Source organism: Argopecten irradians, chromosome 1 (genome assembly GCF_041381155.1).
Source record: "Argopecten irradians isolate NY chromosome 1, Ai_NY, whole genome shotgun sequence".
NCBI lineage: Eukaryota > Metazoa > Mollusca > Bivalvia > Pectinida > Pectinidae > Argopecten > Argopecten irradians.
In genome coordinates this window covers 14067549-14083709 of record NC_091134.1, presented here as the reverse complement: position 1 = coordinate 14083709, position 16161 = coordinate 14067549, and the positions used below count along the sequence as shown (strand labels likewise).

General features: G+C 34.7%; 1 protein-coding gene across 6 annotated transcripts in view; it reads right to left on the bottom strand.

Moving 5' to 3' along the window:
• LOC138318491 (ephrin type-A receptor 4-A-like) overlaps nucleotides 1-16161 on the bottom strand; it is a 120171-nt gene that overhangs the window by 78724 nt on the left and 25286 nt on the right. For all 6 annotated transcript variants that reach the window (XM_069260919.1, XM_069260900.1, XM_069260936.1 and 3 more), the window contains exon 2: nucleotides 466-548. In XM_069260919.1, coding sequence (XP_069117020.1) covers nucleotides 466-548 — 83 coding nt within the window. The remainder of the gene's footprint in view (nucleotides 1-465; nucleotides 549-16161) is intronic.

Here is a 16161-nt window from a genome sequence, read left to right as displayed (position 1 = left end):
TAAAATGTAAGGGTATTTTGTCATCCACGGGCGACAAATCATCCACACCACCCCAAACAAAGCAAATTAGGCCATCTTCTGTTATCAACGCCAATTCCCAGGAAACAGCTTGACCAGACGACACATTAATCAAATAGTTCCCATGTTTTACAAAACACATTTGATCCACGCTCCGACTGGTAACCGAAACCCATCACACAGATGCAAAATAGATTTGGAGCAATTTGTTTCAAATATTTCTTCCTTAATTTTTGGTCATTCGACAATGCTAACAGATTCAAAGATTAATGTTTTTCATTGACTTTTCTTAGTTTTCTCTATTGCAATGTTTTATGTTTGTAAAGTGTCCCTTTTAACAGTTTGAAATCCAAATTCAGTGACATCTATTTTTTCTTCTTTTTTGCTATTGTCTTAAGGATTAAAATGACAACAGCGTACAAAGAAAACCTTGTAAAGTTGACTTACCCCGTTATTTGAGTTGTCTGGTGATCCCCCTTTGTATGTAGTCCATTCTAGAGGACTGATTTTTGTTGTGTCCAATAAAACCACTGAAAAGATAAAAACAGAAAATATAAACAAATTCCAAAATCTTTCAAATCTTTCTATACACATCCAATTGAGCAAAACAATGATTAGCATACCATTTCCATATTGTACAAATCTTAAAGTTTTACATTTTTTCTCTTCCTCTTTTTCCAAATCTCTTCCTCTTTTTCCAAAATCTTATTCTTTATATTGATTTCACAGTAGCAGCATATATTTCAATATTTCAAATTCTATATTAATTAAATGTAAGATTTTTTTTTTAATTTTCAACATCAAATTTGCAATAAAATCATATGGAATTTCTTGAAAATTAATAACTTACAGCATAATGCAAATATAGTTTTTGTAACCCAAATTACCAGAAATTACTGAATACACACATTAAGAATTTACTTCTAATTTTAACACAACTTGTGTAAATCAACATGTACACAATGAACAGATATTAGATTTACAACAATAATTCGCGATATCTGTCTGACTTTTAAAGGCGACTAGGGACGACGGTACCCAAGGTCGAATTGGTTTCTTTAGATGGGAAAATTCAATTTAAATTTTTAATGTGTGTTTTATAAGTAATTATTAGGTAAGGTCGTATAAAGCACAATATTAGCTTTACGCTATTTTCTGGTAGATATACTCCAATTTCGATGCAAATATTTAAGAATGGTATAACAGTTTTATTAACGTATTTCACAGGATTTGTTGGAAAGTTACATTATTCAATTTATCATCTTAACAGCGTTTAGCTCCTGACACCATACCTTAGGACGCCTAACAAAATACATTCACAACCATTTCTTGTATAAAAAGGACATCCCATTCATTTGATGAAATATGAGGTAATGTCGTCGGAGTGTTGTCGAGATAAGATTGTCGGACTTATAAAACGGACGACCTTTGACCTATCCCTACCATCCATCATGACACACCAACAAGGCCATGGCTAATACGCAACATCTATCATTCCGAAATTTTTTCTACAAAATCTTTAAACTGAATTTGTGTCTTTGAAATTGAAATAAAACATTCTGCACCATGAAATGTTTTTGGTACAGAGAGTATTTAAAATTTATGTTGGTGACTTCCTAAATACTTCTATAATGAATAAGAATCAATAAATTTTCAATGTCATTGAAACTGTTCTTAATAATTCATAATAGATATTATTTAAACCTTTTAGATGTTAAACTGAAAAATGTATCGACTGTATGGTATCATGTAAAGAAATAAATCTTTTTAAAATTTTCTAACAAATGGTCATCTTCTTCCATCAGCTGTATTTAATAGATTCTGATTACACAATATCCCCTAGAGAGGAGACAGACTAACAGACTTAGAGACGGACCAGCAGACTTATAGGGATTAATTCTCAAACCACCAAGCTATTGTTACAAATTTAGACTATTCCATGCTAATGGCAGGCAAGCCATTCCTTTGTCATTGACTAAAGAGTATACCATACTAAAGGCTAGCAAACCAAACCATTGTTATCACTAGAAGACTCTGCCTTACTAATGACATGTTATCATTCTCATAAAACACTCAAACGCCAAAACATCTGGGTCATCAAAATCAGGGCTAGACACTGTTGGACCCTATGATTGGTCTACGAGTCTGTAAGACCTCACCTGATTGGTCGATCCCTAGCTAAGGTATCGTGCACCGTACCTAACTGCTCAATCACTGTATATATTGGGGATCTGTTTACAGTAAATGATGGGGTAGGGGAGAATTACTGGGTGGCGGAGTAAAGAGGCAGTGTCGCCAGTCCACATCTGGTCACGACTGGTGACAGCATTCCTGTCTCAACATCTCCGACATAATTTCTGGAAGAATCTGTCCCCAAAACACATCTTTAATTCGACAATAACTAAACACCGCTATAATGACATTTAGATATTGTCCCATCTCTTACATAACTATCGAGAATTCCCACCAGAAACTTACAATTCTAAATATTGATAATCTGTCACAAAATTCATGCTAAGCTACATGATCTTTAGACCCATATATCCACTTATAATCATCTATATTTTACAAAATTAAAACTGGATGTCTCCACATGCAACTGAAATAGACTATTTGGAACCTCTAGATTTGACCAATTATGTATTTTTTATATAAACAATCAAATCAAAACTGGAGTTATTTCCCCTGTCTAAAGAAACATTTGTAGCTTCTATAATGCCATTGAACATTACATTACCAAGTCCCCTCTTACACAAGTACCCAATAACAAGAAGCTATTAGTACTGATGGGGACTCGGAAATAGCCCTCTTCAAATTTGAGGGTCACTACTTAAAATCTTTAAGAGAGCAAGTTTGACATCCCAAACGATGTGTGTACAGCAAGGCTGGGACAAAAAATTTTGTTATTTTCTATTCAGATAGTCAATGTCTTTCTGTTATTATTTTCTTTTAAAAGTGACATTCCACTAAGTATTTAATGAACAGATAAAAACCTTTAACTTTGTGACGGTAAATTTGAACAAGTGACGGTAAATTTGAACAAATCATGACATTGAAGAATCTGCCAACATTTTCTTTACCACCGTGGTATAAATTATGGCTTTATCAGGATATATTTCAGTAAAGGATTTTTACCTTGACATTCGACCTTACAATTTCACCAATTCATGACCTTGGTGAAGACCTTGAAATTTTTGCTCTCATATTGAACAACGAAAATTAATGAAATATCATCCACTACAAACATTCTTAGAATTATTAAAATTAAATGTTTCATTTTTATTTATGTACAAAAATAATAACCAAGACTTTTTTTTAGGAATGACCTTTATAATATATAGGTGGCTGTGGTTTTTGTTACAATGTTTACTCACAGTAACTTGCTCTCCACCCGAGTGGTTAAGATGTACCGACATTTTACTTTGACTTGCCCTCCACCTCTGGGTCGCGAGTTTGAATCCCATGTGGGGCAGTTGCCAGGAACTGGCCGCTGGTCGGTGGTTTTTCTCCGGGTACTCCGGCTTTCCTCCACCAACAAACCTGGCATGTCCTTAAATGACCCTGGCTGTTAATAGGACATTAAACTAATTGTTACAATGTTTACACACAGTAACTTGCTCTCCACCCTCTTACCTCACTCCTACCCATCGAGACTAAAATAGGGTATTAAAAATCATTTAGACAGTCGAGTAAAAATGTTTGTGGAGAAAGTCTGATCCTTTAAATGTTTGTGTCAGGTATAGATGACTGTTGTCAGGGGCAACCTCTCCTTCACTATGATCACCAGGGCGGCTTTAAAGGATATTAAAAATCTTTTTGGAATTATAATGTCACATTAAACGTTTGAAGCGTCTGTCAGAGGAGAGGGCTGGTCAGGTATGATGAAGTTGTCTAGGCCTTCGTCCGATATTAACGAGTTTCACCTGTATCCTACCTGTCAACTTAAGACATACCTGAGGCCTGAGTCAACCTTTATAACAAAGCAGTTCCACAACACTCTAGTAATGTTATTCTCTCCGCTATGTATAAACGTCACAATTCAATGAATGTTTAAAATAAAAGATGGGTTTTAGGCCTATCATTACCTATACCACAGTAATGTGTAGTAGCTATATAGATATACTCCTATTTCCTACGTGTGCACACTTAGTCACAGTTGATAGATCTGTCGATATATATATAAACGTTCATTATCTACTATCAATCTATCATGTAAATTTATAATCAACATCCTGTCACCTTTATGTAGAAATTCACAGTTAATAATTACAAAATTTTAATCCGCCTATATATATCCAATTTTTTTTTTTTTTTTATTTTTTTTTTTCAAATACAATTTTTTTTTCAAATGCCTTTAAAATAACACTTACAAAAGGAAAACAATTCTAAACATTTCATGAAAATTTTAATTACCGGTAGTAGTATTTGATCCAATACATAAGATTTACAAGATTAATAGCAATTTTGAATGTATTAACCAATAATTTTTATCAACAGCTATATTTTGATCCCCGCCTCCCCAAATATTATCGCTATAAATATCACCAGTGCAGGTAATTCATTACACATATTTTAGATTACTGCACTGTTAATTACTGCCCTCAGGCATGTTGTCAAATTAACAAGTTTGCCTGAATAATGTCAATTAAAGCCCAAAAGTGAAACACAACCTGCATTGCAGAACATTGTAACAGACAGCTGATGTGCATAATTAACTCAATTTCACCTATAACATCATGTTTCCTGAAACATAGATACAGACGACCATGGAATCTCGTTATCAACGACTGTCATCAGTAACTATGTAAAATATAATCATAGAAAGGGGAGAAATGTCAAATACAAAATACAATAATCCGAAGTAAGACAAAAGAAGAAGGGTAAGAATTTTGAAATACAATATGAATATAGTTTGTTTTTAGCTTTTACAGCAGGGCATAGATTTCTACATTGGGTACTGAAGATACAATAGGTACCATAGGTCATAGGTCATAGGTCATTGGGGTACCAGGTGGGTATGGAAACTTGTTTGTATATTTTTTATGGATTGTAGCCATCTTATATATCCATGCTCCATTTGTTCAAATATCTTATCTTTAATACATCCTCTTCATGTAATATTTCCCACAGAATTTCATAGAGGCCTCATTTTTGCTGAGTTTTTTTTTATGTGCTGCCACTATACCAGTACTCATGCAAATTTAAACCAACATGATAGCACTTGATATTTGTTACTGAAAGATCTGTACGGCACACGTTCTTCTGGCAAGGCTACAACAAAATTGGCACCGAGCTATTTCACCAACATCATCAAAACACTCTGTTATATTGTGGCACCAATAAATTATCATTTTCATTACACTGCTATTCCCATGATTAGCCTAATCACAAGGTTATAATGTCGTGTGCTAATTATGTTGTAAATAGATGCATAAATCACACCGATTCCATCAATAATTCCTAATTATGTCAACCTCTGCAATCTCGCATGATTAATCTATTTTAGTCGAAATTAGGCCAATACAGGGTATGTTCAACACTGGTTTATCATACCAAAGTAATAAATCTCCAGTGCAAACTATTTATACTGTTAGTGTGCTTTTAATTAGAATTTACGGGTTTAATCAAAATTTAATTTGGACCATTTTGGGAATAAGTAAAGTCATTCTGAGAGAGATTTTTAACTCCATTACCAAAGAAGTAATGTATTTATACAGAACCAATTTAAAAATGATATCTGGACTTCAGAAACATATTAATAATCTTCTTGTCATTAATCCCTTAAAATTTAACTGTGAAAATGCAAACCTATCAAAAATCTGAACCAAAAAAGGACAATACCATCCCCAAAATCTAGCAGCTAGCTGATCCTTCTTGTCATAGCTAAATTCAGATTTAATTGTAAAAAAGAAAAGCGACCCTGAAAACTTCCCAGTGTGCTGTACCTTTAGGGAAAATGGTATTATAATTGCGAATCCTTGCCACGCGGACAGGACAGGAACAGAAGACTTCATCACCGGCAGTGGTAACTAATTAACACCAATTTAAACCATTCTCCGTATGATTATTTTAGAAACACCCAAAGTCCACAACGCTGTGGCTTGATCACCTAGTTATAAGCCTCAGCTGAAGTATACCGCACCCCACACAAGAGACAAATCGTTTCGGAGATACAATCTCGGTAACGAAACCTCTAGGTTTGCAGATAACCATGGTAGTCTGTCAGAAAAACTCGGAAAAGTCAGTGTGTAGAATTTGACAAGTCTAAACCAATCATATAACAGGAGAAAGCGTCTTTGACTCCTCGACTACAGAAAATCTGACAACGCTATTTTGCATGGCCATTTGTTAACTTTTTTCCTGCAAGAAGTAATGATGTATTAAGTTTTGTCCATTCTCTGTACATTTGGTCTTGGTGATGGTGCTGCAGCCTTTCTAATGATATTGGACTGTTGTGGTGTAGTTTGTGGTACAGCTTTTCCAGGCAAACCTTCCTAAAGCCTAATGTTTGCAATCATCACACCTGCATGTGTCTAAATATACATATCTAGTCAACAGGCTTAGTTTCCAAAAAGACGTTCTGCGAACAATTGCTTCCACTTCAGATCGTTTTATGCTTCTCTCTCTGAAACCATTTGTTGGGTTTTTGTGATCTGTTCCTTTAGTGACCTCAGCTCTTTCTAATTTTTTCATGCTCTACTTTTCGACCTCAGCTCATTCTGGACCTTTTTTATGATCTGTCTATTTAACATGAGAAGGCTGTTGACAGCGATCAACTTCCGCTTAACCAACTTATTGTTTCAACCATTTTTACAGCAACTGTTGATTGATGAAATGTTTCTGCCGGTTCTCACCTATCAGAGCAGACCACAAAATGCCTTCTCCATCATTCGACTGTCAGTACCCAGATAAACATGCCTGAATATTATCTGGTGTTCCAGCATCATTATAATTCCATAAAGATAATTTTAACTTTAGCATTTCAAACTTACATTTTTCTGACTGAAATGTTTGCACCAATTCAATTCTGATCCTATACTGATACCATGCTGTTTCTAAACAATCTCCATTACTGAAACTCTACTGATGCTGATACCGTTTCTTTAATGATTTTGTACTATTTCTATACTGATATTGTACTGTTTCTTTACTATAATTGTACCGTTTTTATACTGATATTGTACTGTTTCTTTACTATAATTGTACCGTTTTTATACTGATATTGTACTGTTTCTATACTGAAATTTTATTGTTTCTTTACTGCTATTTGTACTATTTTAATGCTGATATTGTACTGTTTCTATACTTATATCACACTTCGCTATATACTTCCTCAATCAGAGCTCTGACCTACTGTACAGTACCATTGGTTTATAGCTGCACTTTTGTGGCAGTTTGATGTCTAAAACATGTAACAAGGCAACAGTTGGAGTTTAGCCTGACAACCAAGGGAAATAAAAAGTCCTTGTGCCTGGCTAGCAGTAGAAGTGGTCTGACAGAGAGAGATATTTACAGCTCCTAGAACTCTGTGAAGTAGCAGCAGTGTTTACTCAATGGAGTAAACACCATGCAGGCTTTGGTTATGTCACTATTGTAAAACAATAATGAGTAAATAATCACGGAAACTTTAAGTTTCCCTGGGCAAACAATCTGTTCCCAACTCTGACATAATGTGGGCCAGTGTCTAGAGCATTGTAAATCATAGACCTGCTTTTCTCATCTAACTCAAGACCAGCACATCAGTAGTGTTTGTGTTCAATCATCAAAGGAGTCTTTTATATTGTTGTATCTAGCATGTTTGTACTGTGTTCTTTGTGTAAGCATCCAAAGCCTCAAAGAGGTTACAATTGTTAAAGAAGAAAAACATTAAAACAATGTCAAAATGCAGAACAAGTAATTAATCAACATTTGTGTTCTGTACTTACAAACATATAAACTACTTACAGTCTCCAGATTACAAAATTGTCAAAAATATTTGGATCCATGATTTTTGTTTGTTGGATATATCTGATCCGAAGTTAAACTAGGGGGAGATAATTCAGTATTAGAATTCAGCAGAGATATTTTGATGAAAAACTTCAGTTGTATATTAAACAGTTCAATATATTTTTGTAAACTTTTCTTGAGTTGATATATCAAATTTACTTCTTTATTTATTTTACATGTTTGTGTTATGATTTACATTATATAACAGGCAACGAACAAAAGACTTGAACAAACAATGGAGCATGGACATTATTGTTATCAAGGCAATAAATTTCTTCGTTTTTTTTTTAAAGTGACAACTAGGAAATTAACAACAGTTGCTACAGTGACAAGTTATCGTAACTAACTACAAAATGCCAATTTATCCACAGACACTATCGCTGCTGAAATGTAAGTTTCCGTAGTCTCAATATAAGCATGTCAATCCCGCGTTGGGGGACGACAAACCCACTCTCGACACATGATGACATATGTTTTTAATGAAGTTGTCACAATCCTATCACAACAGCGGTATCAAAATCTTAGCCAATCACTCGTCACATTACATGTTACTCGGCAACAAGGCGAGATTGTTGCTCTTGCTGCTTGAGATAAATCACTTCCCTTGGAATCGTTAATCCACAATGTCCACAGATATGAAAAGGAAACATTTCCAAAGCCTTATGTAAATTACTACTAAAGTATTATAATAAAGATTTGAGAAGAAATTTATTTAGCTAATCTGATAAAAAATATTGCTCATTTCTTCAAGACAGAGAATTAATATTTGGATGATAAACTAATAAGACAAAGGCACTGTTGTTCCACAAAATGTTTTACTAGTTTGAGATAAAAACATCTCATGTTGCAGAAGGAAGCCTCTAGCATAACAGAAATAGTGATCATTTGTATTCATCCTCATGGAGTACTGACCCTCGGCCATATTTGCTGGTCAGGGAGGTGCCATCACCGGAACGCCATGTTGAATGCAATATTAAGAATTGATCATGCACAAGAATTTTTTTATTGAGGACCATCATTTCATCAAGGCAATACCATTACTACTGAACACTAGAGAAAATTATATCAAGATTTGAGATGACACATATTGTATAGCGATCCCGGTCAGAGGGAAGCTTGCTTTAGATGGGCAAGATTGAGCAGCTCTTCTTCAATCAATAAGATAAGTTAATATTGGGACGGCGTTTCCGTCTCTGAGGAAATTGAAAGGTTTGCTCTCTTGTGATACAATTAATTTCTCCATACTAAGCCCCGACAGCCGCGGAACCATATGGGTTCACATCAGGTTAGTGCAACTTGGTGTAGTCGCTAACAAATATTTATGTACTCAGCGGTCAATTTGGCCACTGTCAAATAAAGGTGGCACTGCTAGCATTGAAATCAACAACAATGTTTGTGATGCCACGATTCCTCACATCGCCGTGGTGATGAGGCCACATGAGGACAGTAAGGTAACCAGCGACAACTGTAACTGCAATGCAGCATGGCTTTATTGTTACCACTAAAACTGTCAATGCATTTCCCTCACTAGACCACTCAGAGGTACTGGAGCAAATGCTTTTATTTACAAACATGGACACACTATTTCCCTACATCTGGTTCTATTGGCATACAATTTCCCTATTTTGGTTTTATTTCGAGGCTTAGTAAACCAAACGTCAGTCATTCTGTCAGTATTATATATTGGTCAACTCATTATCATTACCTTTTTTTCTCCACTTAAAACACAGACAGCAATTTCCTTAGACAATGGAAAACTTCTATCACATCAGAATTCTTAAGATATACCATTCACTTATATTTAATGAATACAAATTTTTATCAGAAATGAATTCTACTATTTTCTAGGTGTATTTGTAAATACATATACAATGAATTAAAATGAATGTATAACTATTTCCTCAGAATCTTTTTAATTTTCTGTGAGAAAGCTAACGTCTTCCGTGTATCGAATCTATGAGGTTCCGTTCTAAACAATACATACATATATACAGCTAATTTGATAAGGTTAGCTTTGAATTAGGGTGATCTACTGAATTTAGAAATTGATATAGAATATATTTTGTTACAACATTCTAAGATTTATGCGAGAAAGAGCATTATGAGTTGATATTTTTTCCTCCAGAGAACAATACTGATAAAACAATAAAATAATCAAAACACATTATGACAGTGCAGATCCTCTAGAGCTCCATTAACTTGCGATCGACCTGTTTAAATATTAAGACCGGTGTAGGACTCTATTGCATTTTAATTCTGACTTCCTGACTCCAAAGACTTTTTCACAGTTTTCAACAGAGTAATTTATTGATATTTTGTTTCAAACCGGCTCAATAATCGTCTGTCTATGAATGAACTCTTCAAAAAGCTATTGTCAGGAGTGATAATATTTCTTCCAAACGATTTACGATATCGTTTTGATCCCGGACTGCTATTCTACAGAATCACACCATGCTATGCGGCCCCAACACTTTCCAGGGACCATACCCAAGATTTATAAATGTTGTAAACTGCTTGTATGCCTCTTGTGATATGGACTCCAATGTCACTTCAGCGTCGACAAAAACACCAATATATTTTATGAACTCCTATTTTCTCGCCCGCGCAGTGCTTCACATCTGAACCCGTCAACACTCGTAATATACAACACCCAAATCGAGCGGAATCTCAACTGAAGCTCAGTCAAACCAGTTCAGGTAGATTACCTGTCGATTCCAATTGCCTTATCGTAAATTACAAAACATCTAATAAAATTCAACATTTTATATAACTGTTGCACTTAAAATGCCAAGAACACACTGGTTAACAAACACAAAACCTAGCAATAGCTGTAGTCATATAGGCAATATAAAGAAGAATCTTTTGATAATCAACTGCAAACATTTCCCTCCAAATTCAATGCAAATTTCAATTGTTCTTCATAGCTTTAATTATTTTTTAAAGTTTGACATTTTTATATCTGCAATATTGGCATGGCTGTACATGAATGAGGCTGATTTGTACTTTACTCTAATTTCGCTCCCTCTTCAGAAATGAAAGCAACCTTTACCAATATTACGTTCACCATTAGAAGTAAAATCATCGTGAGCAAATTGCACTGTAGAGGCGATTTAATCCTGAATCACTTAAACCTGAAAACTTTACGAGGACCTTTACCATATTATATAAATATATACGCTGAATTCAATCAATTTATGAAGGAAGTGGAAATTGTTTCATTATACTTGGAACATTTGTATGTTATCGCCAATATTTTACTATTATATGGAAAGTAAAGTGCTCTGTGCCTTAATACCTCCCTGTATCATAATTAGGATGCATTGTCAAATCTAATCAACCAATCAGAACAACTCGTCACTCTTCATCAACCAATCAAATTTGTACTTTCCTCTTGTTGCTAATGATTCATAGAAATTATCAACTTCATACATGCAGAACCAATAAGAAAGAATAAAAGTACAAATTTCAAAACTGCTCTGAAACTAATGGTCTGCCATTTAAGAAACTTGTCAGTATTATAAGTTGTACAAATTGTTTTATCAAATTATTCATTAAATGATGCCACACAAAATTTTAGATGTTTTGATTATCTAAACAATTCAGATTTTTACATAAATCTATGCAATTTAACGAGAAATAATTGCTCGTTCCATTGTAACTGTAAACACTTCAATATTTACTGATCATGATGTTACATTGTACGTATGAACGTTTTGCATGTAATGTAAATCCGATAAATTGTACAACTACACTGGTGAAATAAAGTTATTGAAGTGAATATATGACCACAACATCTGTTTCTTTGAACGCACATCATTTACACTCCACTCCCAGCCACCTCAATCAACTATTGCAACATTCTATCAATACATATTCGGTGACATAAAACGTCTCATTCTGGCATCTTAATGAAGCAGAATTCACAGAAGAATACCAGGCGGAGAAAAGTTTGACTTGTGAATGAAACTTTTACTCCTCAATTATAGAAATTTTCAATTCTTGTATCACATCGCTCACGCCTGACTTGGTCAAGAGGCTAATGAGGTTAGGCGTGCTGACTGACGTGATAGGACATACGCTCACGTCAAACAAGACGAGACCCTTGTTACACATCGGGTGGAACAAACATCGAAAATCTGTGAAGAGCCATTGTCAGTGGTTGTTGTCAATGCCAGGGACGAGAAGGCCATCAGGATTTCACAGATTACAAGTATTTACAACCAAGTTACAGTGACACGGCTCTTCCACATTTATTCATGAGTTTAGTTCCACATGATCAGTTTCTTACAGTTGACCGAACAACAGCCATTCATCTCCGACAACTTTCACCTCCAACTGCTCACTACGACTTCTATTAATTTGAAAATCTTATGTGGCTGAATAAGTCATTCTCCATGAACGATAAAAACAAGATTTTACGAGTTTGTAACTTCTGGTGGTGGGATCTGTTAGCTGCATGTGTAGTGCGTTGTATAAAAAGTCATGTGATTAATTCCTAGGGGGCAAGGGAATAATCGGAGACATTGTACTCAAAACGTCAGATTTGAAGGTTTTGTTTGGTCGGGAAATTATACATAAGGGAAGCCGAGTTGCCTATAAAGTTAATGACGTTTTATATCAAAGTGCTCACAAATACGGATGCATTATTTGTGAGATTTCCAATAGCACGGGGCAAATTATGTAGATAAATTTATTGAATATGACGACACCTTGCTGGGCTCAAGAGCCCAAAAACCTCACATCGCAACAAAAACATTCATGGCAATTATCATACAGAATGTTTACAAGAAGTCAAATTCAAATTTTTTGAAATAATTGATAGTAAAAGTGACAAAACGTCTCCGCAGAGATAGGGTAACAGCACAAAACAGGGGAAGAACATAAAAGCAATTTCCATACCAAAACTTGGTATGATTCAAACTTTTATCAAACAATAATATCCATGTGAGTCACTCGTTCGATATCATGAAGAACAGCAAGTAAAATCAGAAATACATAAGTACAGACAAAATGACAGGTTTTGGTGAAATTTCAATAAATATGTTCATTTTAATTATTATTTTTTAACGTTTTGCTGCTTAGATATGAAAAATGAAAAACAACATTATAAAGTGAAGTCTGCAGGCAGAGATAAATCGGTGACCTTGAACTAGGACAGGGAAATGTGGCTATGACCTTGACTTCCAGATTAAAAACATGGTCGTCGTAGGAGACATAATTGTGATGAATTAGGTGTATCATAGTAATAACAAATCAATAGTAATTTTCAGGCAGGGCCTAACAAGGTATAAAACAGCTTGTAGGAACTACAAACATATTAAAGGTTTTCTTCAAGGATTAAAGTACGAATATACTGATCAAACTGAAGGCCTAGAGGTCAAGGTGACCAGGATTAAAATTAACCTCATGTTTGCTGTTATATATATATATCATACTAAATATGTTTAAAATGTTGCAAATTTTTTTTTTTTAAATGAATACAAAATACACCCATGCCAACTTCTCCAAAGGAACCTTATTTTTTTTTTTTTTTTGTAAGCAATAACCCTTCCCCACTGCTGTAGCCAATGACCGATGGTACAATAATGATACAATGATGGCTCCCTCAGACAACTACTACTGTACACCCAGCATGCTGTCCTACCAGCCATTATCTGCGCCAGCGCTCTGTTGACTTCATCAATTATCTTGTGTGGGGTCTACATATTTTTTGTTGAACAGTATCTAATAGAATCTACAACATTTCATACATGATAATAGCTTATCACAGAAACAGAGGCAGCTCGATTAACTTCTAGACATTTACTGCCGATTTTTTTCTTACATTTTAAAATTATTTCTCATAAAAACTCAAGTTTATCCTGTTCTAATCTGAATCCGAAGGTTTTTCGCACACAAAGATGTTAAACCAAACGTCATTAACCACCCACCGACTTTCTGTGCAACATACAACCCTACGGCAAAACAACCTGTATTCTCGTAAAGACCATTTATCGTTAATAATCAATCAAAAAATCCTGAACATCCATGTAACATGCATTAATATATCCACACATAAGAATGATGCTAGTGTGTGGTGCCACGGTACAGTCAACGGTAGCCACACCGGAGATACTATCGACATGCCATTATTATCAATTAAACCTTCCACTTAAAATAGATTCGCTGGCATGTTTGATAAATGTGATTTCTGAGTTGCTGAGACAAACATTTTCTGCCTCGGCACAATGCAGGTGAGTGATAAAATGCTCCAAAGATCGACAATATTAACCCTACAACGCATACATTTATACGATCATTAGTTCTAGATCAATTATCTAAGCAGATGCAATAATGGCAATTTCTCTTCAGAACAAGATAATTTCTAGGAAATAAATAAACATCTACATGATTCTGCCTATTGCTAAGTTTGGTAGTTGTTTCTATTTAACATCTATAAAATACGGTCATGAAGATGAAACACTTTGTTGAATTAAGAGAGCATTCTTTCATGCTGATTTTCATTTTCTGATATCTGAATTATTCTGAAACTTTAGATCAAGATCATTATTATGTTTTAATTTAGATCAGTATGTTTACACGACCACACCTAATTCTATTAATATGTTATCCTGTCTTAATATTAATACTTCTCAATTTTACTTCAAACATCCCAAAATGTGATACCCATTATCTAATTTATCTTATCTACAAATTACTGTCTATTTATTTGCTGTTTTGAATTCTCAAGTACAAAAGTGCATCGGCTGCAGTCAAGACAAAAGACCTGCTGACAATACAGATTTGTATACACTGAATTACGCAACAGGATTATACATTGGATATACGACAATCGGCGATTAATTGGCAGATATATGTAAGCACTGTCTATAACAAGACAAAACAGGAGCAGTTCTATTTCCAGATCCTCCTAAATTCCTGATGAAGTGCTGATCATCTATGGGGACTTGCTCGTGCACATCAATTTTCACAAGATTCCTGTCGTTAATGAAACACAAAGCCTCAGGGTTTTCCTCTCCTCCGTCTCGTTAACTTAAATCGTAATCAACAAAACCATTTGTAACCAAAAATTTGTTTAAACGGTTCCATCACTGTCAAACACATTGCAGATCTTGATTCACCACAGCACCTGAATCTCGTTAACCAGAGAATAATATTTGATTTGCTAAGTATACATTTTTTTTTAAATATACATCGGTCTTCTTAGCGTTTGACAAAGTTGACCAGACTTGAGAAATACATGTTTGGATGGATACGCTATCACTCATGTTACGGATTAGCTACACAACATTCCAAGCTCCTCTGTGACCTAGAGATGCACTATCAGAGGCAAAGTGTTGGAAAGATAAACGAGCAATGTTTGTTGTGCTTTTGACATCCTCATGTTTTTTAGAAGTTGTATCATATAGGTGAGGATTTAGAGTCAGCCTTTCTGCCCCCTTTGTATGTTGATTGTACTAGTAGCTGATAAAGGTTCGTCAGTCTTGCACCCTAACATTTCGGTCTCGACAGCGTTTTGCTACTGATCACATTCAACTGCACTGTTCATTAACGCCATTTGAAAATATTCCCTTTCCTTTTTTCTAATGTTCTTAATGAAAACAGTTTTGATGATGAAGAAATATTTCTTTATTACATCATTTATTGTCAATTCATCTTGTCTTTGTTTTCAATAAAATGTGTTAAAAATTAATCATACTCTTATAGCTATGATACCCTTTCCCAAGCACTACACGGCCTGCTCCATTATAGCTCAGAGTTCTTCTCCACAAGGTCTGCTATACCATTTCATACAAGGCAATATGATGGTAAATTGATTTCAAATGCAACTTGAAATATTTATTGGTTGTGTAACATTGTTTGTGTTTTATGTCATATTGAATGCTATAGTCAGTCAAGGATGTACCAGGTTTTAATGGAGAAGATTTCCATCCAAAGTTCCTGGAGACAAACTACCAACCTACATACAGTCAGCTGCCACAAGTAATCACCATCAACCTTATACAGCCATGTGCACATCTACAAACAACTGCAGTTGATAGTACTATAGTTAATAGTCCATATTTCTGTCTAATGCACCTGCGTTCTAATAATAAAGTTAATTGTGTTAAATGTTTTGAAGCTATAGGCATCAGGCCATGTTCAAATCCCTCGTGG